Source organism: Glandiceps talaboti, chromosome 15, assembly GCF_964340395.1.
Source record: "Glandiceps talaboti chromosome 15, keGlaTala1.1, whole genome shotgun sequence".
NCBI lineage: Eukaryota > Metazoa > Hemichordata > Enteropneusta > Spengelidae > Glandiceps > Glandiceps talaboti.
Genome location: NC_135563.1, coordinates 2,901,501 through 2,929,171, shown reverse-complemented (window position 1 = coordinate 2,929,171; position 27,671 = coordinate 2,901,501). Strand labels below are relative to the sequence as shown.

The following is a 27,671-nucleotide window of genomic DNA, read 5'->3' as shown; positions in this document are numbered from 1 at the left end:
AACAAAATGGCTGCCAGGCGGCCATATTGAATCGTATCACGATGAAAATGGATATGCACATGTATGTCATAGAACACTGTCCTAATACCAACTTTGAATGAGATCTGTTCAAGCATGTCCGAGTTATGGCTTTGGACATGGAAAATTTGCAAACAAAATGGCTGCTAGGCGGCCATATTGGATCGTATCATGACAACAATGAATGTGCACATGTATGTCATAGAACACTGTCCTAATACCAACTTTGAATGAGATCTGTTCAAGCATGAATGAGTTATGGCTTTAGACAAGGAAAATTTGCAAACAAAATGGCTGCCAGGCGGCCATATTGGATCGTATCATGAAACAAATTGACGTGCATATGTATGCCATTGTATGTTGCCCCTGTACCAAGTTTGAAAAAAATCGGTCTAGGCATCTCCAAGAAACAGCTGCGGACAGACAGACGGACGGACGGACGCACGCACGCACGCACGGACAGACGGAACCCAATCCATAAGTCCCCGTCCCGGACTTCATCCGGCGGGGACTAACTAGACACTAGCATATAAACTTCACGGCTTTTATAATTTTGTGAAGACAGACTTTGCCACTCTTGTATCAGAGAGGACTTGGAATGAACAATATTGGTAATTATTAAAGCAGTAAACTTTTACAGATTCCTGTGTTGTTTCCGAACTACATTGACTGTTGTCATATGGTAATCCTGCAGTGTACATGTACAGCATACAATGTGGGAATTGATGTGGTGTGTTACAAAACATGTATTGACTGATTGTGCTCAGTTTCATTCAGGCCTGTGTCAACCCAACACAGATTGTTTGGCTTGGGCTCTGCCCTCCAGAAAGAGTCTGTGATGGTAGTCTCTCAAGGAAACAGACGTACATTGTATGACATTGTCCTCACAGCCAGTCAACAAGTGCCTAAGTGTATACAGTAATGAGATAGAACACATATAACATACCTTGACTTCTCTCAGTAACTGCAGGCCATCTTCCTTCCTAAAGCAGGCACAGGCCAAGTTGACATAAGTCCTGAGATCTGGATACAGGCCCTTACTAGTAATTACAGGCACAATCATCTACAAGAAATACATTTTGTATATCAATATGCATGTTAGCATGGCAACAACCAAAGTTGTGTAGCTTCAGTTATGTACCTTTAAAATGGGTATGATTTGGTAATGGTTGTTTGTGTTAGGGTAAAGGCATTAGAACATATCTAAAGATCTCTATTGCTGTATTATATTCATGTAATCTTTAAGAAATTAAAAAAAAAAATAGCCCCAATGACGTTGCAGCACAACTGTAGTTTTTAATTGCCTATCGAACCCTGTTGTTATATTTGCAATATACATGATCATTGGACTGTTGCTATGGGCGTGGTCATGTTGCTAGACATATTGCAAACATTTTTTGAATGTTCATTCACTTTTCTATGAATCTCTGATGTTATCTTTTGTAATATACGTGATCATTTGGCTGTTGCTATGGGCATGGTCTTGTTGCTAGGCACATTTACATACAATTTTTGAATGTTTATTCACTTGCTTATATGTCTATTAATCCCTGTTGTTATCTTTACAATATATGTGATCAGTTGACTTGCCATAGGCATGGTCTTGTTGTTAGGCATATTTGCATAGTAATACACTTTTTGAATGTTTGTTCACTTGTCTAAGAATCCATGTTGTTATCTTTGAGAAATACACCAACGATTGGTTGTTACTCTTGGGGTGGTCATGGTTGCTCGGGGCATTTGCATACAATTTTTGAATGTTTACTCACTTGCCTACCAGATGATATTGTTATTTGACCAAAATATACTGCCATTTGGTTGTTGCTATGGGTGTGGTCATGGTTGCCAGGGCAATTGTGTCAAAATATTTTGAAGGAACTCTGCAGAATAACATCTCACCAAGTTTCAGTCTCATTGACCAAGTACTTTTTGAGATATAAGTTTTTGACCAAAATTCACACTTTTACACCTAATTTGCATATGAATCATGAGATCATTATATGCTTAATACTTCTTCATCTATACACCCCCAGATGCATCCCCATCAAATTTCAGCCCAATCTGCTCAGTAGTTTTGGAATTAAATGATTTTGACCAAAAAAGATACTTTTTTTAGTCCTTATTTGCATATCACTGATGGAATCATCATGTCATGAACAAAACACCCCTAAGAATGTTCCCACCAAATTTCAGATCGATCTACCCAGTAGTTTTTAAGTTTAAGTTTTTTTGACCAAAAATCACATTTTTGACCCAAATCACACCGATGTTAAGATCATTTTGATTTGAACAATTTCCCAACTAGACACCCAAGGTAATACACCCACCAAATATCATGACAATCATTTTGCCGGTTTTTGACTTTAAGTTGTTCACATAGACAAACACAGACACACACAGACACACACAAACAAACACAGAGAGACACAGACACAGACACAGACACACACATCCATCCATCCAGCCATCCATCCATCCAGATAGGCAGACAGACAGACAGACAGACACTTTGCCATGCCTATAGCACTACTGAACCTTATCAGTTCAGTTATGCCTCAGACCACTGAGGTTGTGCTAAAAACTAAACAAAGAAGTTGTGGTTTGCAGAAGAAAGGTTGGCAGGGTTGGGTAATCAGAACTACACAATCTGTTTGGCTGAGCTTTATTTTTGAAAATGTTTGGGTTGCAGCTTAGAGTTTAAAACTGTGTGATAACTATTTGTACTACAGTTGATACAAGACTTTCTTGAAGACTTCGGGATATACATCCAAGTGAAAAGCGGAAATAAGACCAGATTTAAAGTGAATGCCATCGGTATGGAATTTCATGATTTATGCAAGAAATTTAGCTCTATATCTGTGATTCGTCAAGTCCCAATGAAAGTTAGTTGTCAAAAATGTTGTTGAAATGCCCACCACGCCTCCTATTCTCAGCACAGGAAAGCTTGCCATCCTCGACTTCACTCGGCTTTCGTGATCCCCTACACACCCGGGATATGGCATTTGCGTGTTGAACTTCCTTCTGTCCCACCACGAGTTTACACATTCATTTAATCACTACTCAAGATTTTGTTGAGTGGCACGCCCTCACTGTACACTAATTATATAGAGGTTAATGTATAGGTCACCATTATTGATACATTGTCGCGAAATTTTCTTCGTAGGCTAGGCGAAGCTTGGTCTATTTTCCATATTTTGACCACACACATTTGGGTATAAATTATAGATTATTACACTTGATAAATATGTGAGAGTCACACAGTGTATTTATATCCTGAGATACAGAGCTAGATAAATGATTATGTACAAGCCTTGCAACAAACAGCGGTAGTTTGTTATCGAGAGAAATCGGAAAAGAACACGGTAAAAAGGAGACGGTTCGAGGTCAATATAATACTTCCTAAACTTCTAATCGAAAATCTAAAAAGACACGATTTCTCTTTATTCATCTGCGCATTAGTGTATGAAATTTGAAAACGATAAGTCCATATTTGACGAAATTGAAACGATGATAAATATTTCACCTGTTTGTGAACTCCACGTTCATTGTAAACCTATTTTAAGGCCAAGAAAAAAAATTGTTTTCTGGTGAGTTTGAATCAAGTTTAATATAAATACCCTGCCTTGGTCTTCTTTTTTGTCCAGCCAATGCTGAGTGCAGATCCAAGGGCAGTGATTGGGAAATCTCAAAACACCAATGTGACAATGGCCCCATTCCAGCAAAAATGAATGGGCCATTTTCAATTTCAATGGGCCATTCAGAAATTCTAATGGGCCCAAGTTAGCATTCATGATCCAACAATAAAGCGAAATAGTTAAAATGAAGTAACCATCGAGTAGTACGTAAAATCAAAAAAAAAATGAGACTTTATAGCATAGTAACGAGTTACTACGGAATGAATGGTGAGGTAGAATTGGCAACATTCGTTATTTCTGATAGGGCCTATAGGGGTACGAAAGTAAAAGTGTTCTTATGTTGTCACATGAAAATTAAATACATAAATAAGTAAAGTAATATTTCTGCTTGTTATTGTTTGTACAGTAGGGAAGCATGTTCAAGTCGTGAACCGTAAAGTCCGTACCGTATGAAGCCATGCAACCGTTGTAAGCCTGACACGGAAAAGTGGACATCGCGACGGTAGTTTTCTGTGGTAGCGATTTGAGTTGTTACCTACAAGATTAGTAATTGTGTTGATAAATTTATGCTTCAAGTATTTATTCTAAAACATCGGTGATCATAATCATTGATCGTAACATTCATTCAAGGAGTTGGCGTCTTTTCTCATGCATGATGAACGCAGTGACGGTCAGGCGAGGTCATCAAAGGGCATACTAATTTGAATATCTTGAATCGTATTGGTTGGATCTGTTTCACTATACCCGGGGAATGGTCACGCGTGTATCGTGTATTCAAATAGTCAAACATGGATAGAGGGACATGAAACAGTATAAGTATTCAGATTTGCTTTGCAAAAGACGACGTGTGGGGGCATCATTTCAAACAGCTGACGTGAGTTGGGTTTACAATGTACTTCCGTACTTCGCCTCTACCGAATCGGCACTCCAGCACTGAAGTGTCTAAATTTCATTGTTAGCCACAATGCGCTTTTGTGGGCGCCAAGAAGGCGATTTCAATTAGCCAATTTTCAATTAAATGCGACTATGGCGCGGGGTGCGTTGACTTCCCAATCACTGCAAGGGAAACACAAAATAAGGTTGGCACATACGAAACCCCTGAAAACAGAGTCTTTCTCAGTGTAGAGCTATGTAGAGCATGAGTATAAACTTGGTGTCAGATTCAGATTCAGGTAGCGTCATATTGAGCATCAGATAGCCTCAGATCCGAATACACTCGACGGCAGTGAAGCAGAATCCTTCCCTGTAGTCTCAACGGTATTACTTCAGGTTTGAGTCCGTTGGGTGTCTTCGGATCTGAGGCCATCTGACGCTCAATATAACGTTCATAAGATAACGCTACCTGAATTTGAATCTGAATCTGATGCCAACTTTATCCTCGTTCGATCGATTAATTACTCAAATTGGTCATTAATATTCACCGGATTATTACCAAAACCTAATCAGTTCTGGCCATTACCCTGCTGAACATGTCTATGAAATTTCGTTTGAATTAATGCAGCTGATTTTTCGGAAATGGTGACACACACACACACACACACACACACACACACACACACACACACACACACACACACACACACACACACACACACACACACAGATACACAGACTTCATCACTATATTAAGACTTTCCTTACGGAAGGTAAAAATGTCTTACCTTAGCTGATTTTAGATCATTCCTCTTGCTTCTCCTCCTAATTATCGCATTGTAAAAACTAATATCTCCTACAACCCCCTCTGTATCCATGGCAACCATCAATTCTATCTCTGCTTTTAAAGTCATGGGAACACTGTCCAGCAATATAGTATAAGTTTTGATGTTTGGTTTTGCATTGTGTTGTTTCATCCTTTCAATGACTCCGCAAACACCACCAATTAATGCAAGTCTTGTGTCTGCACTAGTACACTCATTCAAAGTTTCAACATTGTTCAACTTTGGGGTGAGATCCAACAAGTTTGGTAAACCAAATGGAACTGTAATTCCTACCAAATTGCCGTCACTACGTCCATACAGAGCAACATCAGTTGTATCCATGGCAGCATCTTTGTGTTGCCACCACAGTTTCTTATTATTGTCAGATGGTCTGGGATTTTCATCATCAATAATATCAATGGGTTTTAGTGTAACCATATCATTTGTAGTCGTGGCAACATCACCAATCTCCTCATTTCCTTCATCACTACGCAAAGTTGGCTTAGATTTCTTGGAATTTCTAGAAGAAATGACCTTGACCTTGCCTTTCCTTCTTTCATCTCCTGTGATTGGAGGACTCTTAAGAAGAATCTGATTGGCTGTTTCTACATCTCCTATCCCACAGTCCCTTGCAGCCCTAAGAAGAAGGTTGTAGGTATTTGTGGTTGGTTGGATATTCCTAGCCAACATCTGACGCCACACCTACGCAACAGGTAAAACAAAAAGTGTGGTGTTTTTCAAATTATCATTGAAAGACATACAATATACAGTTCCATTCTACTTCATACAACATACACCATACAGGTCCATTCTATTTCATACAACATACAGGTCCATTCTAATTCATACAACATACAACATACAGGTCCATTCTAATTCATACAGCATACAACATACAGGTCCATTCTAATTCATACAACATACAGGTCCATTCTAATTCATACAACATACAACATACAGGTCCATTCTAATTCATACAACATACAGGTCCATTCTAATTCTTACAACATACAACATACAGGTCCATTCTAATTCATACAACATACAGGTCCATTCTAATTCATACAACATACAACATACAGGTCCATTCTAATTCATACAACATACAACATACAGGTCCATTCTAATTCATACAACATACAACATACAGGTCCATTCTAATTCATACAACATACAGGTCCATTCTAATTCTTACAACATACAACATACAGGTCCATTCTAATTCATACAACATACAGGTCCATTCTAATTCATACAACATACAACATACAGGTCCATTTTAATTCATACAACATACAACATACAGGTCCATTCTAATTCATACAACATACAACATACAACATACGGGTCCATTCTAATTCATACAACATACAACATACAGGTCCATTCTACTTCATACAACATACAACATACAGGTCCATTTTAATTCATACAACATACAACATACAACATACGGGTCCATTTTAATTCATACAACATACAACATACAGGTCCATTCTAATTCATACAACATACAACATACAGGTCCATTTTAATTCATACAACATACAACATACAGGTCCATTCTAATTCATACAACATACAACATACAGGTCCATTCTAATTCATACAACATACAACATACAGGTCCATTCTAATTCATACAACATACAACATACAGGTCCATTCTATTTCATACAACATACAACATACAACATACGGGTCCATTTTAATTCATACAACATACAACATACAGGTCCATTCTAATTCATACAACATACAACATACAGGTCCATTTTAATTCATACAACATACAACATACAGGTCCATTCTAATTCATACAACATACAACATACAGGTCCATTCTAATTCATACAACATACAACATACAACATACGGGTCCATTTTAATTCATACAACATACAACATACAGGTCCATTCTAATTCATACAACATACAACATACAGGTCCATTTTAATTCATACAACATACAACATACAGGTCCATTCTAATTCATACAACATACAACATACAACATACGGGTCCATTTTAATTCATACAACATACAACATACAGGTCCATTCTAATTCATACAACATACAACATACAGGTCCATTTTAATTCATACAACATACAACATACAGGTCCATTCTAATTCATACAACATACAACATACAGGTCCATTCTAATTCATACAACATACAACATACAGGTCCATTCTAATTCATACAACATACAACATACAGGTCCATTCTATTTCATACAACATACAACATACAACATACGGGTCCATTCTACTTCCATTTTTTCAGTTTAAACTTCAAAGATGATAACTTGGCTTGTGTGTTGTAATAATTACCTGTATAGCCATTCTGAATCCAGCTTCTTTCTCACCAATACAGGCCATCAATAAAACATTAAAGCTATCAACGACATAAGTGTAACCAGCAGCTAGCATTTCATCAAATGCATTGAAAGCCAGAAGAATATCTCCACATTGTGTGTATGCCTTTATCAAGGCTCGGTAACTGATTTCATTCAGTTTGATAGACTTGGCTTGTAATAACTCTGTCAGTCTGGTCAGTCTTGTCAAGCCATCTGTCGTTGGCCAAGGTGACTCTGCACATGCATTGATAAGAGCAGTGTAGGTAACATCAGATGGCATCAGTCCTCTTCTCTTCATCTGCAATAGGAACATTCCACAAGATGTTGCATTCAAACGTTATGTTGACTCTATTATTCAAATTAATCCCAATTTTGAAATACCTATTTTGCTAAAACTTTGATTGATATTCTTAAAGCCAAATTTGTAGCAATTTCAGACAGAGTGCAGATACCATATATTCGGTATATGGCAAATACAGTTACACTTTGTTAATACACTTAGCTTGGAACTATGGAATTCAGTTTGTTATATCTGTACTAAGTCTTCCTTATTGACACTGGGGCACTATTCACCGAGGTATACATTACTTTGCTAATTGTAACCTGTACTCACTATGTATATTTGATATCATCTACTGTAGAGAAACAGAAATGCTTACAACTTGGTTCAATTTTGTTGTGTTTGTACAGCTTCAGAATGTCAGCTTTCTTCTCCAGGATAGTAGACAGGGTATTGAGTTTGACATCAAATTTTTGACAGACATCACCAAAACTTAAACCAGACTCCATCACTTTGATCATTTGATGTTTGCAATCTAAGCTACAGCACAACACTTTGTTACACCAGTTGTTGCCATTTTGTCAGTGGCAGATCTGAGACCAGTTTAGTGGCCCATTGTATATTTTACAAAATGTAAAAGCAGTAGATACATGTATAAGAAAATTGTGTATGTGTGACTATGTGGTGTTAATCACCTAACAACTCCATTCTATGTACATACAGTAGTGGGAGATCTAAGCCTTTGTTTACAAATGAAATCAAAATCCTGCTTAAATTTCACACAGTAAAGAGCCATGTTATTGTTGTCAGTGAAGTTTCATCCTTTTGTAGCGTGTTCGTTGTAGATCTCGAAACCCATTGTTCTCTGATCGAAAATCAGTTCGTTGTAAAGGGGTTTTCAATATAGTGAGTTTGTAAACATTGTGATCTACATAGCAAACAATGGCATGAGATTTAAAACAAAACAAAAACCAACAATGGCATGAGGTTGGTACCTTTGACTAGTGTTCGTTGTAACTGGGTTTTCGTAATAAGTGAGTTGTACTAACGAGGTTTAACTACATGTACCAGTGTTTGACAGTCTGTGGCAAACCATGGACTAGACATTCTGTGCTCTTAACTCTACAGTAAAGAGGCTAGAATAGCTATTTTGAATTTTGATTTCACATTTTCAAAGACATGATCTACATTGTATTTAGACATATTGGAATTTTCATATTTCAAATTACATATTTCTGACCAGTGTTTGTAACGCTTCACGCTAACTTCTACATGTAGTTACTGCCAGTGCCATATACCTACAAATGTATCATAGTTATTTCCCTATTATCTCTATTTGACAGGTCACCCTTTATGAGACTCAGTAACATACTGTCTTGTCTTGTCTTGTCTTGTCTTGTCTAAAAAGAATATTTCAGAGCACACACCTAGAATAAGTCAAACTTTCACATAACTTACATCATTGAAAAGTTTGAATGCTTTCTTTGTATATCCAGCACGACCACAACCACCAATCAAAACATCATAATTGAATTCAGTTGGCTGTACTTTGTCTGTCTTCAACATTCTCACCTCAAGCATTTCCAGTGCTTCTTTCAACTGTAACAATCAAACAATAAAAACAGGAATTAAATTTCTACCTCAGGGGAACATATTGAGATGATACATGTAGTTAGTGCACCCTCTAAGTCAATTAGACACGTTACTGTCAAACAGTAGTAATCAGTTACTGAGGTAACCCCCAACCATACTATGTGAGTGACTCACAAGAAAACCAAATTTCTATCATTTTGACCCACAACAAAACTATCATATATAACATTAGAGAGCACATGCACTGTTAGATTTGATTTACAAAGATATTTAAAGAATTAATACCAACCTCACCAATATGCTATTGTCAGTTGCCAACACTAATACAAGAGATGTTGAGAGAATCTGCATAATAGCTATTATATTATACCAGTATATTGATGGTGGAAATCGAGGGATCTGATTGGTCTAGACATCGAACTAGCGCGTCTAAAACGAGTGATAATGCACTGCTGCTACGATAATGCACTGCTGGCACGCGTCCAAATTTTGTTCGTCTACGAGCGTTGAGTTGTAGTCCGCTGTGATACTGATAGTGAACTCTTCGAATTGTCAGAGGAGGATTTTCTCTCAATGAGACAATATTTTATGAGAAATTATGAAGGAAATTTCGAAAGCAACCCAGTCATCGCGTACTTGTTCAAATCATCGCCTACTACATGTACTAAGGTCAAGGCGCTAGGCATGCACGAGATCGGTCCCAGCCTCGGCGCGGCTGGAGTGGAAACATTGGTGAGCTGTCCTGTCCTGTCATAAAAATGAAGCAAGTGAAAGAGCTTACACTGGCCGACTTACCATTAATGTAAATAGAAATTTGTCTGGGATCCTGTCCTAGAGTATCAGTCATCAATCCAAGAGGGAAATCCTCAAACCCCGAAAATCTACTGACATAACTTCCAGTAATATAAATACATTGTAAATATCAACCTGTCTATCACTTCACCGAGTCACGAATTCGGCCGGGAGCGATCAAAGCAAGTGTGTTCAATAAACCACTTCAAGTTTATACCTTGAGTCAAACAGGTTGTTTATTCATCACTGTGCACTTTTAATGAGCCGATCAATGTACAGATTATCCCTAGAAACGACGAGCAGATAAAATAAATCCAGTCGCTGCACGACGTTCCACCACATTGAGGCCAAGATCAGCTGTCTTGAAAAGCAGCGTTATTGTTATGCAAATTAGACACAGAGGCGCATATGAAACGAGAAAACGTTAGTTCTCATCTTGTTTCCGATATTATCAATATACTAGTATAATATAATAGCGATAAACCATCCCCTGGGGAAGGTATACCACTCGGTTTTGACCAGTGAACTCAATATATGCACTCGCTATCACTCGTGTATATATTTTGTTCACTGGTCAAAACCTCTTGGTATACCATCCTCAGGGGGTGGTTTATTGCTTAATTATACCATGTATGTGCCAGGTGGAACAAAACAATATGGAATATTTATCCTGGTCATTTTACATCACGACAATGCATGTCTATGTCATAACAATGCACATCTATGTCATGACAATGCACATCTATGTCATGACATTGCACATCTACGTCATGACAATGTACATCTATGTCATGACAATGCACATCTATGTCATGACAATGTACATCTATGTCATGACAATGCACATCTGTCAAGACAATGTACATCTATGTGATGACAATGCACGTCTATGTCATGACAATGCACATCTATGTCATGACAATGCACATCTATTTCATGACAAGGCACATCTATGTCATGACAATGCACATCTATGTCATGACAAGGCACATCTATGTCATGACAATGTACATCTATGTCATGACAATGCACATCTGTCAAGACAATGTACATCTATGTGATGACAATGCACATCTATGTCACGACAATGCACATCTATGTCATGACAATGCACGTCTAAGTCACGACAATGCACGTCTAAGTCACGACAATGCATGTCTATGTCATGACAATGTACATCTATGTCATGACAATGCATGTCTATGTCACGACAATGTACATCTATGTCATGACAATGCATGTCTATGTCACGACAATGTACATCTATGTCATGACAATGCACGTCTATGTGATGACAATGCACATCTATGTCATGACAATGTGCATCTATGTCATGACAATGCACATCTATGTCAAGACAATGTACATCTATGTCATGACAATGCACATCTATGTCATGACAATGCACATCTATGTCACGACAATGCACATCTATGTCAAGACAATGCACATCTATGTAATGACAATGTACATCTATGTCATGACAATGCACGTCTATGTCATGACAATGCACATCTATCATGACAATGCACGTCTATGTCATGACAATGCACATCTATGTCATGACAATGCACGTCTATGTCATGACAATGCACGTCTATGTCACGACAATGTGCATCTATGTCATGACAATGCACATCTATGTCACGACAATGCACATCTATGTCACGACAATGCACGTCTATGTCATGACAATGTACATCTATGTCATGACAATGTACATCTATGTCATGACAATGCACGTCTATGTCATGACAATGCACGTCTATGTCATGACAATGCACGTCTATGTCATGACAATGCACGTCTATGTCATGACAATGCACGTCTATGTCATGACAATGTGCATCTATGTCATGACAAGGCACATCTATGTCATGACAATGCACATCTATGTCATGACAAGGCACATCTATGTCATGACAATGTACATCTATGTCATGACAATGCACATCTATGTCATGACAAGGCACATCTATGTCATGACAATGTACATCTATGTCATGACAATGCACATCTATGTCAAGACAATGTACATCTATGTGATGACAATGCACATCTATGTCACGACAATGCAAATCTATGTCATGACAATGCACGTCTAAGTCACGACAATGCACGTCTAAGTCACGACAATGCATGTCTATGTCATGACAATGTACATCTATGTCATGACAATGTACATCTATGTCATGACAATGCACGTCTATGTGATGACAATGCACATCTATGTCATGACAATGCATGTCTATGTCATGACAATGTGCATCTATGTCATGACAATGCACATCTATGTCATGACAATGCATGTCTATGTCATGACAATGTGCATCTATGTCATGACAATGTACATCTATGTCATGACAATGCACATCTATGTGATGACAATGCACATCTGTCACGACAATGCACATCTATGTCATGACAATGCACGTCTAAGTCACGACAATGCACGTCTAAGTCACGACAATGCATGTCTATGTCATGACAATGCACATCTATGTCATGACAATGCACGTCTATGTCACGACAATGCACATCTATGTCATGACAATGCACATCTATGTCATGACAATGTACATCTATGTCATGACAATGCACGTCTATCATGACAATGCATGTCTATGTCATGACAATGTACATCTATGTCACGACAATGTACATCTATGTCACGACAATGTACATCTATGTCACGACAATGCACGTCTATGTCACGACAATGCACATCTATGTCACGACAATGTACATCTATGTCATGACAATGTACATCTATGTCATGACAATGCACGTCTATGTCATGACAATGCACGTCTATGTCATGACAATGTGCATCTATGTCATGACAATGCACATCTATGTCATGACAATGCACATCTATGTCATGACAATGTACATCTATGTCATGACAATGCACGTCTGTCATGACAATGCATGTCTATGTCATGACAATGTGCATCTATGTCATGACAATGCACGTCTAAGTCACGACAATGCACGTCTATGTCATGACAATGTGCATCTGTCATGACAATGCACATCTATGTCATGACAATGTACATCTATGTCACAACAATGTACATCTATGTCATGACAATGTACATCTATGTCATGACAATGCACATCTATGTCATGACAATGCACGTCTATGTCACAACAATGTACATCTATGTCATGACAATGTACATCTATGTCATGACAATGCACATCTATGTCATGACAATGCACGTCTATGTCACAACAATGTACATCTATGTCATGACAATGTACATCTATGTCATGACAATGCACGTCTATGTCATGACAATGCACGTCTATGTCATGACAATGCACGTCTATGTCATGACAATGCACATCTATGTCATGACAATGCACGTCTATGTCATGACAATGCACGTCTATGTCATGACAATGCAATCTATGTCACGACAATGCATGTCTATGTCACGACCATGCACATCTATGTCATGACAATGCACGTCTATGTCATGACAATGCACGTCTATGTCATGACAATGCAATCTATGTCATGACAATGCATGTCTATGTCACGACCATGCACATCTATGTCATGACAATGCACATCTGTCAAGACAATGTACATCTATGTCATGACAATGCACATCTATTTCATGACAAGGCACATCTATGTCATGACAATGCACATCTATGTCATGACAAGGCACATCTATGTCATGACAATGTACATCTATGTCATGACAATGCACATCTATGTCAAGACAATGTACATCTATGTGATGACAATGCACATCTATGTCACGACAATGCAAATCTATGTCATGACAATGCACGTCTAAGTCACGACAATGTACGTCTATGTCACGACAATGCATGTCTATGTCATGACAATGTACATCTATGTCATGACAATGTACATCTATGTCATGACAATGTACATCTATGTCATGACAATGCATGTCTATGTCATGACAATGTGTGTCTATGTCATGACAATGCACGTCTAAGTCACGACAATGTACGTCTATGTCATGACAATGTACATCTATGTCATGACAATGTGCATCTATGTCATGACAATGTACATCTATGTCATGACAATGCATGTCTATGTCATGACAATGTACATCTATGTCATGACAATGCACGTCTAAGTCACGACAATGTACGTCTATGTCATGACAATGTACATCTATGTCATGACAATGTGCATCTATGTCATGACAATGTACATCTATGTCATGACAATGCACATCTAAGTCATGACAATGCACGTCTAAGTCACGACAATGCACATCTATGTCATGACAATGCACATCTATGTCATGACAATGTACATCTATGTCATGACAATGCACATCTAAGTCATGACAATGCACGTCTAAGTCATGACAATGCACGTCTAAGTCATGAAAATGCACATCTATGTCATGACAATGTGCATCTATGTCATGAAAATGTGCATCTATGTCATGACAATGCACATCTATGTCATGACAATGTACATCTGTCATGACAATGCACATCTATGTCATGACAATGCACATCTATGTCATGACAATGTACATCTATGTCATGACAATGCACGTCTAAGTCACAACAATGCACGTCTAAGTCACGACAATGCATGTCTATGTCATGACAATGTACATCTATGTGACGACAATGCACGTCTATGTCACGACAATGCAGATCTGTAATGACAATGTACATCTATGTCATGAAATGTACATCTATGTCATGACAATGCACATCTATGTCATGACAATGCACGTCTAAGTCACGACAATGCACGTCTAAATCACGACAATGCATGTCTATGTCATGACAATGCACATCTATGTCACGACAATGCACGTCTATGTCACGACAATGCACATCTATGTCATGACAATGTACATCTATGTCACGACAATGCACATCTGTCATGACAATGCACATCTATGTCATGACAATGCACATCTATGTCATGACAATTAATGTACATCTATGTCACGAAAATGCACATCTATGTCATGACAATGTGCATCTATGTCATGACAATGCACATCTATGTCATGACAATGTACATCTGTCATGACAATGCACATCTGTCATGACAATGCACGTCTATGTCATGACAAGGCACATCTATGTCATGACTGCACATCTATGTCATGACAATGCAATCTAAGTCACGACAATGCATGTCTGTCATGACAATGCACATCTATGTCATGACAATGCACGTCTATGTCACGACAATGCACATCTATGTCACGACAATGTACATCTATGTCATGACAATGTACATCTATGTCATGACAATGCACGTCTATGTCATGACAATGCACGTCTATGTCATGACAATGTGCATCTGTCATGACAATGCACATCTATGTCATGACAATGCACATCTATGTCATGACAATGTACATCCATGTCACGACAATGCACATCTGTCATGACAATGCACATCTATGTCATGACAATGCACATCTATGTCATGACAATGTACATCTATGTCACGAAAATGCACATCTATGTCATGACAATGTGCATCTATGTCATGACAATGCACATCTATGTCATGACAATGTACATCTGTCATGACAATGCACATCTGTCATGACAATGCACGTCTATGTCATGACAAGGCACATCTATGTCATGACTGCACATCTATGTCATGACAATGCAATCTAAGTCACGACAATGCATGTCTGTCATGACAATGCACATCTATGTCACGACAATGCATGTCTGTCATGACAATGCACATCTATGTCATGACAATGTACATCTATGTCATGACAATGCACGTCTATGTCATGACAATGCACATCTGTCAAGACAATGTACATCTATGTCATGACAATGCACATCTATGTCATGACAATGCACATCTATTTCATGACAAGGCACATCTATGTCATGACAATGCACATCTATGTCATGACAAGGCACATCTATGTCATGACAATGTACATCTATGTCATGACAATGCACATCTATGTCAAGACAATGTACATCTATGTGATGACAATGCACATCTATGTCACGACAATGCAAATCTATGTCATGACAATGCACGTCTAAGTCACGACAATGTACGTCTATGTCACGACAATGCATGTCTATGTCATGACAATGTACATCTATGTCATGACAATGTACATCTATGTCATGACAATGTACATCTATGTCATGACAATGCATGTCTATGTCATGACAATGTGTGTCTATGTCATGACAATGCACGTCTAAGTCACGACAATGTACGTCTATGTCATGACAATGTACATCTATGTCATGACAATGTGCATCTATGTCATGACAATGTACATCTATGTCATGACAATGCATGTCTATGTCATGACAATGTACATCTATGTCATGACAATGCACGTCTAAGTCACGACAATGTACGTCTATGTCATGACAATGTACATCTATGTCATGACAATGCACATCTAAGTCATGACAATGCACGTCTAAGTCACGACAATGCACATCTATGTCATGACAATGCACATCTATGTCATGACAATGTACATCTATGTCATGACAATGCACATCTAAGTCATGACAATGCACGTCTAAGTCATGACAATGCACGTCTAAGTCATGAAAATGCACATCTATGTCATGACAATGCACGTCTAAGTCACAACAATGCACGTCTAAGTCATGACAATGTGCATCTATGTCATGAAAATGTGCATCTATGTCATGACAATGCACATCTATGTCATGACAATGTACATCTGTCATGACAATGCACATCTATGTCATGACAATGCACATCTATGTCATGACAATGTACATCTATGTCACGACAATGCATGTCTAAGTCACAACAATGCACGTCTAAGTCACGACAATGCATGTCTATGTCATGACAATGTACATCTATGTGACGACAATGCACGTCTATGTCACGACAATGCAGATCTGTCATGACAATGTACATCTATGTCATGAAATGTACATCTATGTCATGACAATGCACATCTATGTCATGACAATGCACGTCTAAGTCACGACAATGCACGTCTAAATCACGACAATGCATGTCTATGTCATGACACTGCACATCTATGTCACGACAATGCACGTCTATGTCACGACAATGCACATCTATGTCATGACAATGTACATCTATGTCACGACAATGCACATCTGTCATGACAATGCACATCTATGTCATGACAATGCACATCTATGTCATGACAATTAATGTACATCTATGTCACGAAAATGCACATCTATGTCATGACAATGTGCATCTATGTCATGACAATGCACATCTATGTCATGACAATGTACATCTGTCATGACAATGCACATCTGTCATGACAATGCACGTCTATGTCATGACAAGGCACATCTATGTCATGACTGCACATCTATGTCATGACAATGCAATCTAAGTCACGACAATGCATGTCTGTCATGACAATGCACATCTATGTCATGACAATGCACGTCTATGTCACGACAATGCACATCTATGTCACGACAATGTACATCTATGTCATGACAATGTACATCTATGTCATGACAATGCACGTCTATGTCATGACAATGCACGTCTATGTCATGACAATGTGCATCTGTCATGACAATGCACATCTATGTCATGACAATGCACATCTATGTCATGACAATGTACATCCATGTCACGACAATGCACATCTGTCATGACAATGCACATCTATGTCATGACAATGCACATCTATGTCATGACAATGTACATCTATGTCACGAAAATGCACATCTATGTCATGACAATGTGCATCTATGTCATGACAATGCACATCTATGTCATGACAATGTACATCTGTCATGACAATGCACATCTGTCATGACAATGCACGTCTATGTCATGACAAGGCACATCTATGTCATGACTGCACATCTATGTCATGACAATGCAATCTAAGTCACGACAATGCATGTCTGTCATGACAATGCACATCTATGTCACGACAATGCATGTCTATGTCATGACAATGCACATCTATGTCATGACAATGTACATCTATGTCATGACAATGCACGTCTATGTCATGACAATGCACGTCTATGTCATGACAATGCACGTCTATGTCATGACAATGCACGTCTATGTCATAGCAATGCACATCTATGTCATGACAATGCACATCTATGTCATGACAATGCATGTCTATGTCACGACAATGCATGTCTATGTCAGTGGTTCTGCTGTGTTCAAAATGTTCAAAAATTGTCATTACTTTTATTCTTGATTTTTTCTTTGATATTACTGGCGCTGGTATGATTATATTATTCCCCAACATTTTTTCTTCATTCAGCCGGAACCTATTCATGACAAAGTTTTAGGTCATGAATATATTTTTTCCTTGGCTGAATGAAGAAAACTGTACAGTGTTGATTATTGTACACAACACAACAATAACTCCACATTGAGTTGATTATTGTAAACTACAAATGTATACAAGAATAACTCCACAGTGTTGATTATTGTAAACTATACAAGAATAACTCCACATTAAGTTGATTATTGTAAACTATACAAGAATAACTCCACAGTGTTGGTTATTGTAAACTATATAAGAATAACTCCACATTAAGTTGATTATTGTAAACTATACAAGAATAACTCCACATTAAGTTGATTATTGTAAACTATACAAGAATAATTCCACATAAAGTTGATTATTGTAAACTATACAAGAATAACTCCAGTGTTGATTATTGTAAACTATACAAGAATAACTCCACATTAAGTTGATTATTGTAAACTATACAAGAATAACTCCACATTAAGTTGATTATTGTAAACTATACAAGAATAACTCCACATTAAGTTGATTATTGTAAACTATACAAGAATAACTCCACATTAAGTTGATTATTGTTACCTATACAAGAATAACTCCACATTAAGTTGATTATTGTAAACTATACAAGAATAACTCCACATTAAGTTGATTATTGTAAACTATACAAGAATAACTCCAGTGTTGATTATTTTAAATTACACAATACATTTGAAACTCCACATAGAGTTGATTATTGTAACTGCACAAGAATAACTTCACATAGAGATGATTATTGTAACTGCACAAGAATAACTCCACATAGAGTTGATTATTGTAAACTATACAAGAATAACTCCACAGAGTTGATTATTGTCAACTATACAAGAATAACTTCAGAGTTGATTACTGTAAACTATACAAGAATAATTCCACAGAGTTGATTATTGTAAATTACACAATAACTCCACATAAAGTTGATTATTGTAAACTATACAAGAATAACTCCACAGTGTTGATTATTGTAAACTATACAAGAATAACTCCACATAAAGTAGATTATTGTAAACTATACAAGAATAACTCCACAGTGTTGATTATTGTAAACTGTACAAGAATAACTCCACATAAAGTTGATTATTGTAAACTATACAAGAATAACTCCACAGAGTTGATTATTGTAAACTTTACATGTACAAAAATATAGATCAATAAAAGTCGAGTACCTTTCCATTCTTTATCAGTTTCTTCATTTGGTTTCCGTACCAAATTGGAGTATTACGACGTCCTCTTTGTAGTACCAACTCTTCATCTTCTTGGTTGATGTAAGATAATTCATCTTCTGGATGCTGTACATTTGACAATAAATAATTAATTTCAATTGCACACATGTACAATCAAAAGCCTGGAGAGTTTAGTTTTAGTGATAATACATCATTTTGAAAACTTTTAGACTACTGTAAAGCTGCATTAATACCCTTGTATGAGCTACGGCCCCAGGGCTTTTGTTTTCAACAAAGTGTGTTTTGGAGGGATTCTGCTTAGTGTCCACCATAAAGTGCTATTATATGTGCAAGAGATAATAAAGAGGGAGTCTCACATTCAGTGGATATAGTCCTAATAAGTTTTAAACTTTGAGTCACTATCTCCAGATAGTACAATGTAATTACATTTACATACAACAAGTCTACATCATTGAACTGTATACAACACTAACAGCTAGCTGAAGAAGGCTGAGTGATGTAGTTGAAATACACTTGGTACATACTTGTAACTTATACTCTGAGTTTGCAATTGCTACACTAGCTACATATGGTTCCATACCAAGGAGACTATGTTTTATTTTGCTTGTATTATTTTTTATTCATCTGGAGAATAACCATGATGTCTGTGGCATACCAGTTAGGCAAACCAAATCAATGAGGCGTTTAGCATGATGTAACCACTGTAGTGAAATGAAATAGAATGTCTAAACCTACAAATAATTTTTGTAGATGTTACACTTATTTCAATACACATATCAATAAGACTTCAGTAATACTACTACATACAATGTACATGTAAGGTTTATGTAAGTTTTCATTGACAGTGTCTTAAATATACCATATTCCGGTTATAAAGATAAAAGATTTCATGGTTTGGCCACTAGGAGTGCTGTTCACAAGCCATTTGTGACAGGAAGTGAAGGCCAGATTTACAGTACTAGAGTATCTTAGCATAAAGATAGTAAACACTACATTCTCTATGTTGTTTCCATACACATTCTCTATGTTGTTTCCATACACATTCTCTATGTTGTTTCCATACACATTCTCTATGTTGTTTCCATACACATTCTCTATGTTGTTTCCATACACATTCTCTATGTTGTTTCCATACACATTCTCTATGTTGTTTCCATACACATTCTCTATGTTGTTTCCATACACATTCTCTATGTTGTTTCCATACACATTCTCTATGTTGTTTCCATACACATTCTCTATGTTGTTTCCATACACATTCTCTATGTTGTTTCCATACACATTCTCTATGTTGTTTCCATACACATTCTCTATGTTGTTTCCATACACATTCTCTATGTTGTTTCCATACACGTTCTCTATGTTGTTTCCATACAAGTTCTCAATGTTGTTTCCATACACTAAGTTTAACCACATATTCTCTATGTTGTTTCCATACACTAAGTTACCACACATTCTCTATGTTGTTTCCATTCACTGTTACCACACATTCTCTATGTTGTTTCCATACACTAAGCTACCACACATTTTCTATGTTGTTTCCATACACTAAGTTACCACACATTTTCTATGTTGTTTCCATACACTAAGTTACCACACATTTTCTATGTTGTTTCCATACACTAAGTTTAACCACACATTCTCTATATTGTTTCCATACACTTTCTCTATGTTGTTTCCATACACTAAGTTTAACCACATATTGTGTTGTTTCCATACACATTCTCTATGTTGTTTCTATACGATATACACTAAGTTACCACACATTCTCTATGTTGTTTCCATACACTAAGTTACCACACATTCTCTATGTTGTTTCCATACACTAAGTTACCACACATTCTCTATATTGTTTCCATACACTTTCTCTATGTTGTTTCCATACACTAAGTTACCACACATTCTCTATGTTGTTTCCATACACTAAGTTACCACACATTCTCTATATTGTTCCCATAATACTATTTTATTAGCAACTATCAGTAATCAAAACATAACTACATGTATAGCCAGTATTGTAATACTCTTTTGTAGTACACACACAGTTCTTTCACACACATTTCATTCACTACTCCATGCACCCAGTGGCCATGACACAAATTTTAGCCTCGAGTTTGCCAAATCTGGTGTGCCCTCTTGTGGTGATTACCTGAGAAATAGGTGGACCTTCAGTAACTGAAATATGGCTTATTGCCGATGACCTTTCTACTAAGGCTACTGGAAGTCATATGTGTTGTTATCAGAGTGTACCTTATTTCAAACTAATTTTCAAAACTTGTATACAAATCACAAAACTTATGAAAACTTACCCTTCTATTGTTAAGTTCAGTTGAGAGTGTACCAAACACATCACTAGCATCTTCAGACTGTCCTGAATCTTCGCACATAACATCATCATCTTCAGTTTCATGCAATTTTCTCTCACTGAACTGTTTAGTATCTCGGTAGCTATTCTGGTAGTTAGCAGAGTATTTACTTTGATACTTTTTTGGTGTATTACTGTTGATGTTTTTATCATTTGATGCACATATAACATCATCATCATCTTCAGTTTTATGCAATTTTCTCTCACTAAAATTAGTTTCTCGGTAGCTATTCTGGTAGTTAGCAGAGCATTTACCTTGATACTTTTTTGGTGTATTACTGTTGATGTGTTTATCCTTTGATGCACATATAACATCATCATCTTCAGTTTTATGCCATTTTCTCTCCCTGAATTTAGTTTCTCGGTAGCTATTCTGGTAGTTAGCAGAGTGTTTACCTTGATACCTTTTTGGTGTATTACTGTTGATGTGTTTATCATCTGTTGTTATATTGTATTCTGGTAGATCATTTGACTCATAATTATCTTGGGTATTAAATAACTCTGCATTCCTTTTATTTGGTGATCTCTTAACCTCAGATGTAATGGACTTTGTTCTTCTGAATTGTCTCCTTGACTGACTGACTTTCAAATCTGACCAGATCGATGCACTGGTATGAAGTTTACTTCTATGACACGCATTGTAATTGTTTCTGTTTATGAGCGTACAATAATACATGGTTGGTATGGAAACTAACATTTTAAACTGTCGTTGTATTCTCCCTCCACCTGATAGACTGGCAATATGTTCAATTTGATGGACACTTCTGGTACATTCTGGGGATATGAGTGTGCCTCTGTGATTGGGTATTGTTTTTTGTTGGTACATCTGATTACATTGATTTTCATTGTACTGACTGACTTGGCTGCCACTGTATCGTCTAAACTTGTAATTCCAACCAACGCCACCACTTTGTAGACCAGATTTCAATTGGAAAACTCGTCTCATATGTAGACCAATCATTCTGATGTCAGCTGTTCACATCTGTAAAAAATGATTAATATAGATATTTTTCATACAAGTCACTATGGCACCATGACTACATTGAGTGAATAGTGGCAAAAATTCTACTATTCACCCAGCCGCTGGGGGAATAGTGGCAAAATCAAAAACTGCTAGGCGAATAGCCATGTCCATCTCCAAGTTCTTCAGAATTGAGAGTCAAGTCCCAAGATTGCAGTATGCTTGATGTCAAGGGTACATACAGACAATTCATCCTTTCTATGGAGTCCAGATCACATGATATAGGTGCTGATCAGTTCGATACCCATGGGTATGTTTGAGGTCAAAGATTGAGTGAGTCAGCTACATCTGAACTATGCTTTCAAAATATACAATAACTCCAGCCCTGAGTACATTTGTATTTATCCCAGCAGTTTACCAAAGTATATTTGAACATAATTATGGAACTAGGGGAAGTTGGTACAGTTTTCATCAGCCAACGGCTAAATGTGAGGCTGCTAATACGTTTTATGCTAACGCCATTAAGGACTGGAACAATCTACCAGCATCAATAAAGCAGACATCATAAAGAAATGCCTTTAAAATAGCTGTCAAATCATATCTGTCCAGTATTTATTACAAATTTAGTTAGTTTGCCTCCACGTTTTCCCTACTTCTTTTATTCTTTCCCATTTCATGTAGTTAAACACTTTTGCTAATCATGCCACTATCTTGAATCACTGTATGGACCCCACTGGAAACAAGTCTTTGACTTTGTGGGTTATCCAAGTAATTCAACAATTTATACCAGTTTTTATTTGTATATCTGTGCTGTCGATCCTGTTGTTTTACTGAAATAAACTAAAACTTAACTATGGATCTATAATAGATCCATGACTAAACTAAACCGCAACAGAGGTTTCACTGGCAGCTCATATGGAGAATTGAACACCTACCAATTAATATGATGCCTAGGGTTGTCAGTCCATACTATTCAGGGCTGGTGCATGGGAGAGGATTTAGAAAACCTGGCACGAGGAATGCCAATGTCGCCATGTGCACTCATCACATTCTATCAGGTCAGGTCAGGTCAGGTCAGTCACTTTGAAATAATAGCCCGCCCTCAACCGTAACAGGTTGCAGTGTAGCTGTGTAGTGGCCGGCTGTGGTCTTGTGTAGCTAGCTGGATACCAAATGTCTGACATTAGATAGTTATTGTGTTATGAGTATAAATAGATATTTGAATACACTATGTAGGTGATGTGATGTCCTTAGATACTCCCCACAAATGTCCCCACTACAGTTTTTCACAAATCACGCATGTGAATGTGTGTTTACTCTGTGTCTGTGTTTCTGTGTATGTATGAATGACAGTTAAAACCACCACATCAAATGCCTTAGTATTAAGTGATGACTACTTATGGTGTCTAGTTGGGAAATAAACAAGATTATACCACATGTGTATGATTACATGTATGGTCAAAATGTTTTATTTTGTTTTGTTTTCTAAAAAACTTCCTCTACAACTACTAAGTTGTTTGGGCTGAAATAGTAACATAATAGTAGTATCAAAAGAAATATTACAGTTGTGCTACAGTAACAAAAAATTTGTACTCTTTTTAGTTATTGTAGGGGGCAGGATATTGTGCACTTTTTTTCTTTTCTTTTTTTCTGTTTTTTTTTTTTTTTTTTTGGGGGGGGGCATGAAATGTTTATACTTTTGAAAGGGGGGCTGTGAAATTTTGGTCACAGTGGATGGGGGGGGGGGGGCAGGAAAAAAACCAAGTCAGATATAATTTCTCCCTAGCCCCCCCCCCCTGCCGTAAATTCTGTCCGGTCCCTAAAACAGACGTTTTAACAAAAACTTTAATTTTAGTCCAAATTTTACTCCAAGCTTAAAAACAACAAAAGCGCGCAAAAATTGATTTGAACTACGAAACAACACAAACTAAGGCTGGGGGGTCAGAATTTATGACAAGGGGCCTGAGGAGAAATTATTTTGGTCAAAAGCATTTCTTACCCCCATTCACTGCTACACAAATTTTAATAAAAATTATGTAGTTATACACTACCACCCCACCCCCAGCTCCACTTCAGAGATGTAGAGAATGGTGCACCACATTAAACTATTACTGTAACAGTAGAAATCAACTTCAGCATCTATACATGACAATGAGAGATTTCTTTACAAATATTGTGTATCATGTGTGGGCTTTGCGAAAAAAGTCTCATATTGGGCTGTAGTTGGATAAAGTAGATTTTTATCTTTCAATCTTAATTTCTGGTCAGAATGTAAACAGCATCCCCCATGATAGCTAGTAGGGAGGATGTGTGAGGGGGTGTCCCCCTCCCACAGTAAGCACTTAAAAAATAAGGACATGTAGGAGGCCATTTAATGGCATAAAATTTCAAACCATACACATTACCGAAAGCCATAGAGTATTTTAACATTGTCTTCAATCCTCCAATTTTACTCAAGTCAATACATTGCTATACATCTGTATAGCTATATTACCCACACTATTCAGAGATATTTTGGCAGATCGACACACACACACACACACACACACACACACACACACACACACACACACACACACACACAGTCGCTTGGCTATTGACTGCTGCCTCATATAATTAAATGTATGGTGGGTAAATGAAGTGCACTATTTCGCAAACGTAAACGACTGCTTACCTGAGGTTTCAATGTTCAAAAAAGTCTCCACGTGCACACAGAGAGAGAGAGAAAGAGATAGAGAGAGAGAGAGAGAGAGAGAGAGACAGACAGACAGACAGACAGACAGACAGACAGACAGACAGACAGACAGACAGACAGACAGACAGACAGACAGACAGACAGACAGACAGATAGACATACAGAGGAAGGCACACATACACCGTGACAAATACATTCGCATGGCTGTCACCCAACTCATCACTGATATAGTTTATAGAAGGTATTGCAGCGAAGCCATGAGATTGTTTTTTTTTAATTTACTCGGTAAACGACCGCTCCTGATCATGAGGTTTAGTTTGGTTCACCCCCCCCCCTTTCAGGCCATCAGAAATGTCATGCCCTCCATTCGAACCCTCAATCAATTTTTGCACCCCCCTCCCCCAAATTCTCCCCAGGCCCTTGCCGTAAATTCTGACCGTGCCCCAGCCTAAAACTGTGAACTTACAAACACAAACTAACTCTATGACATGCAAAACTAATTTTAAAGTAACATAAACTAGTGTGTCAAAGTGTGCAAAACGCAATGATTTAGAAACAGCACAAATACTAAACCATGTAAATAAGTGCCAAGGCAAAATTGTAAGTACAGGGAACCCAGGCCCAGTTAGTTTTGTTTACGAAAACAAACAAACAAACAAACAAACAAACAAACAAACAAACAAACACATAGACAGACAGACAGACAGACAGACAGACAGACAGACAGACAGACAGACAGACAAACAAACAAACAAAAACAAAATGAACATATAAATAAATAAATAAATAAATAAATAAATAAATAAATAAATAAATAAATAAATAAATAAATAAATAAATAATAACGAATAAAGAAATAAATAATAACGAATAAAGAAATAAAGAAAAGGAAAGAAAGAAAAGAAAGAAACATTGATGTGTACTGTAATTGCTGATAATTATATCACATGTTATAGGTTGTGTATGTGCAAACAATTAGCAGTAGTATTAAAAGCACATTTCAGAAGGTTTTTTAAGGAATGCGACAAAATATTTATTACTATACATTTAAAAAAATAAAATACATAGTTTGATTCAAGTGTACGCCGGTGTCTGTGATACACCAATCTTGGAAAGGCGTTCGCCCAGGAAAAAAAAACTCACGTAAAAGACGCAATAACGATGGAATAAAGGTAAATACAGGAATACCAGCCTATCTCAGTAACATCAGATTTTAATCAGATTGGTGATACACATGATACACAACGCGTGCTACTCACTGACGATTCGAACACATAAATATAATCTTGACTTCATCGAACTTCCAACGCAAATTTTTTTATTAATTTCAGCAGTAAAAATAGTATGAAGGATAAATTACAAAAAAAAACCTCAGCAAGACGACACTTTAACTGAACGCTTGGCTACTGCATTGTCTCGGGACAGGTCGCGTGACTCACAGTTATGTTTACATATTATTATTACGTCACCAGCTTACGGTCGTTTGTCATTGTGGCGTGTCAAGCATCAAACTGCAGAAGAACAGGGTAATGGACTTTTACCGTCACCTATTGCTTGCTATCAGGTTCAATCGAAGACCATTCCAATATAAATGTTTATATAAAGATCGATTTAAATGAATGGTATATTTTAAAGGCACATAGCGAGTATTTAAAAGTTGATCAATACATGATCTGACCACCCCTGTATTTATTATGGTATAGCGCAACTTTTCTGTGTGGTGATTGGTGAATCGTGATCACGGGATCCAGCAGTCAGGCAGAAAA

At 37.2% G+C, this 27,671-nt stretch overlaps 1 protein-coding gene across 1 annotated transcript in view; it reads right to left on the bottom strand.

The window, feature by feature from the left end:
- Window positions 1-24,238, bottom strand: part of LOC144446615 (pentatricopeptide repeat-containing protein 1, mitochondrial-like) — a 32,724-nt gene extending 8,486 nt beyond the window's left edge. The window contains exons 1-7 of the mRNA XM_078136420.1: window positions 24,146-24,238; window positions 22,194-23,231; window positions 19,867-19,989; window positions 9,453-9,593; window positions 7,689-8,012; window positions 5,315-6,052; window positions 965-1,081 (exon numbers count right to left, since the gene is read on the bottom strand). Of these exons, the coding sequence (XP_077992546.1) occupies window positions 965-1,081; window positions 5,315-6,052; window positions 7,689-8,012; window positions 9,453-9,593; window positions 19,867-19,989; window positions 22,194-23,210 (2,460 nt within the window). The 5' untranslated portion in view covers window positions 23,211-23,231; window positions 24,146-24,238. The remainder of the gene's footprint in view (window positions 1-964; window positions 1,082-5,314; window positions 6,053-7,688; window positions 8,013-9,452; window positions 9,594-19,866; window positions 19,990-22,193; window positions 23,232-24,145) is intronic.
- Between the last annotated feature and the right edge of the window lie 3,433 nt (window positions 24,239-27,671).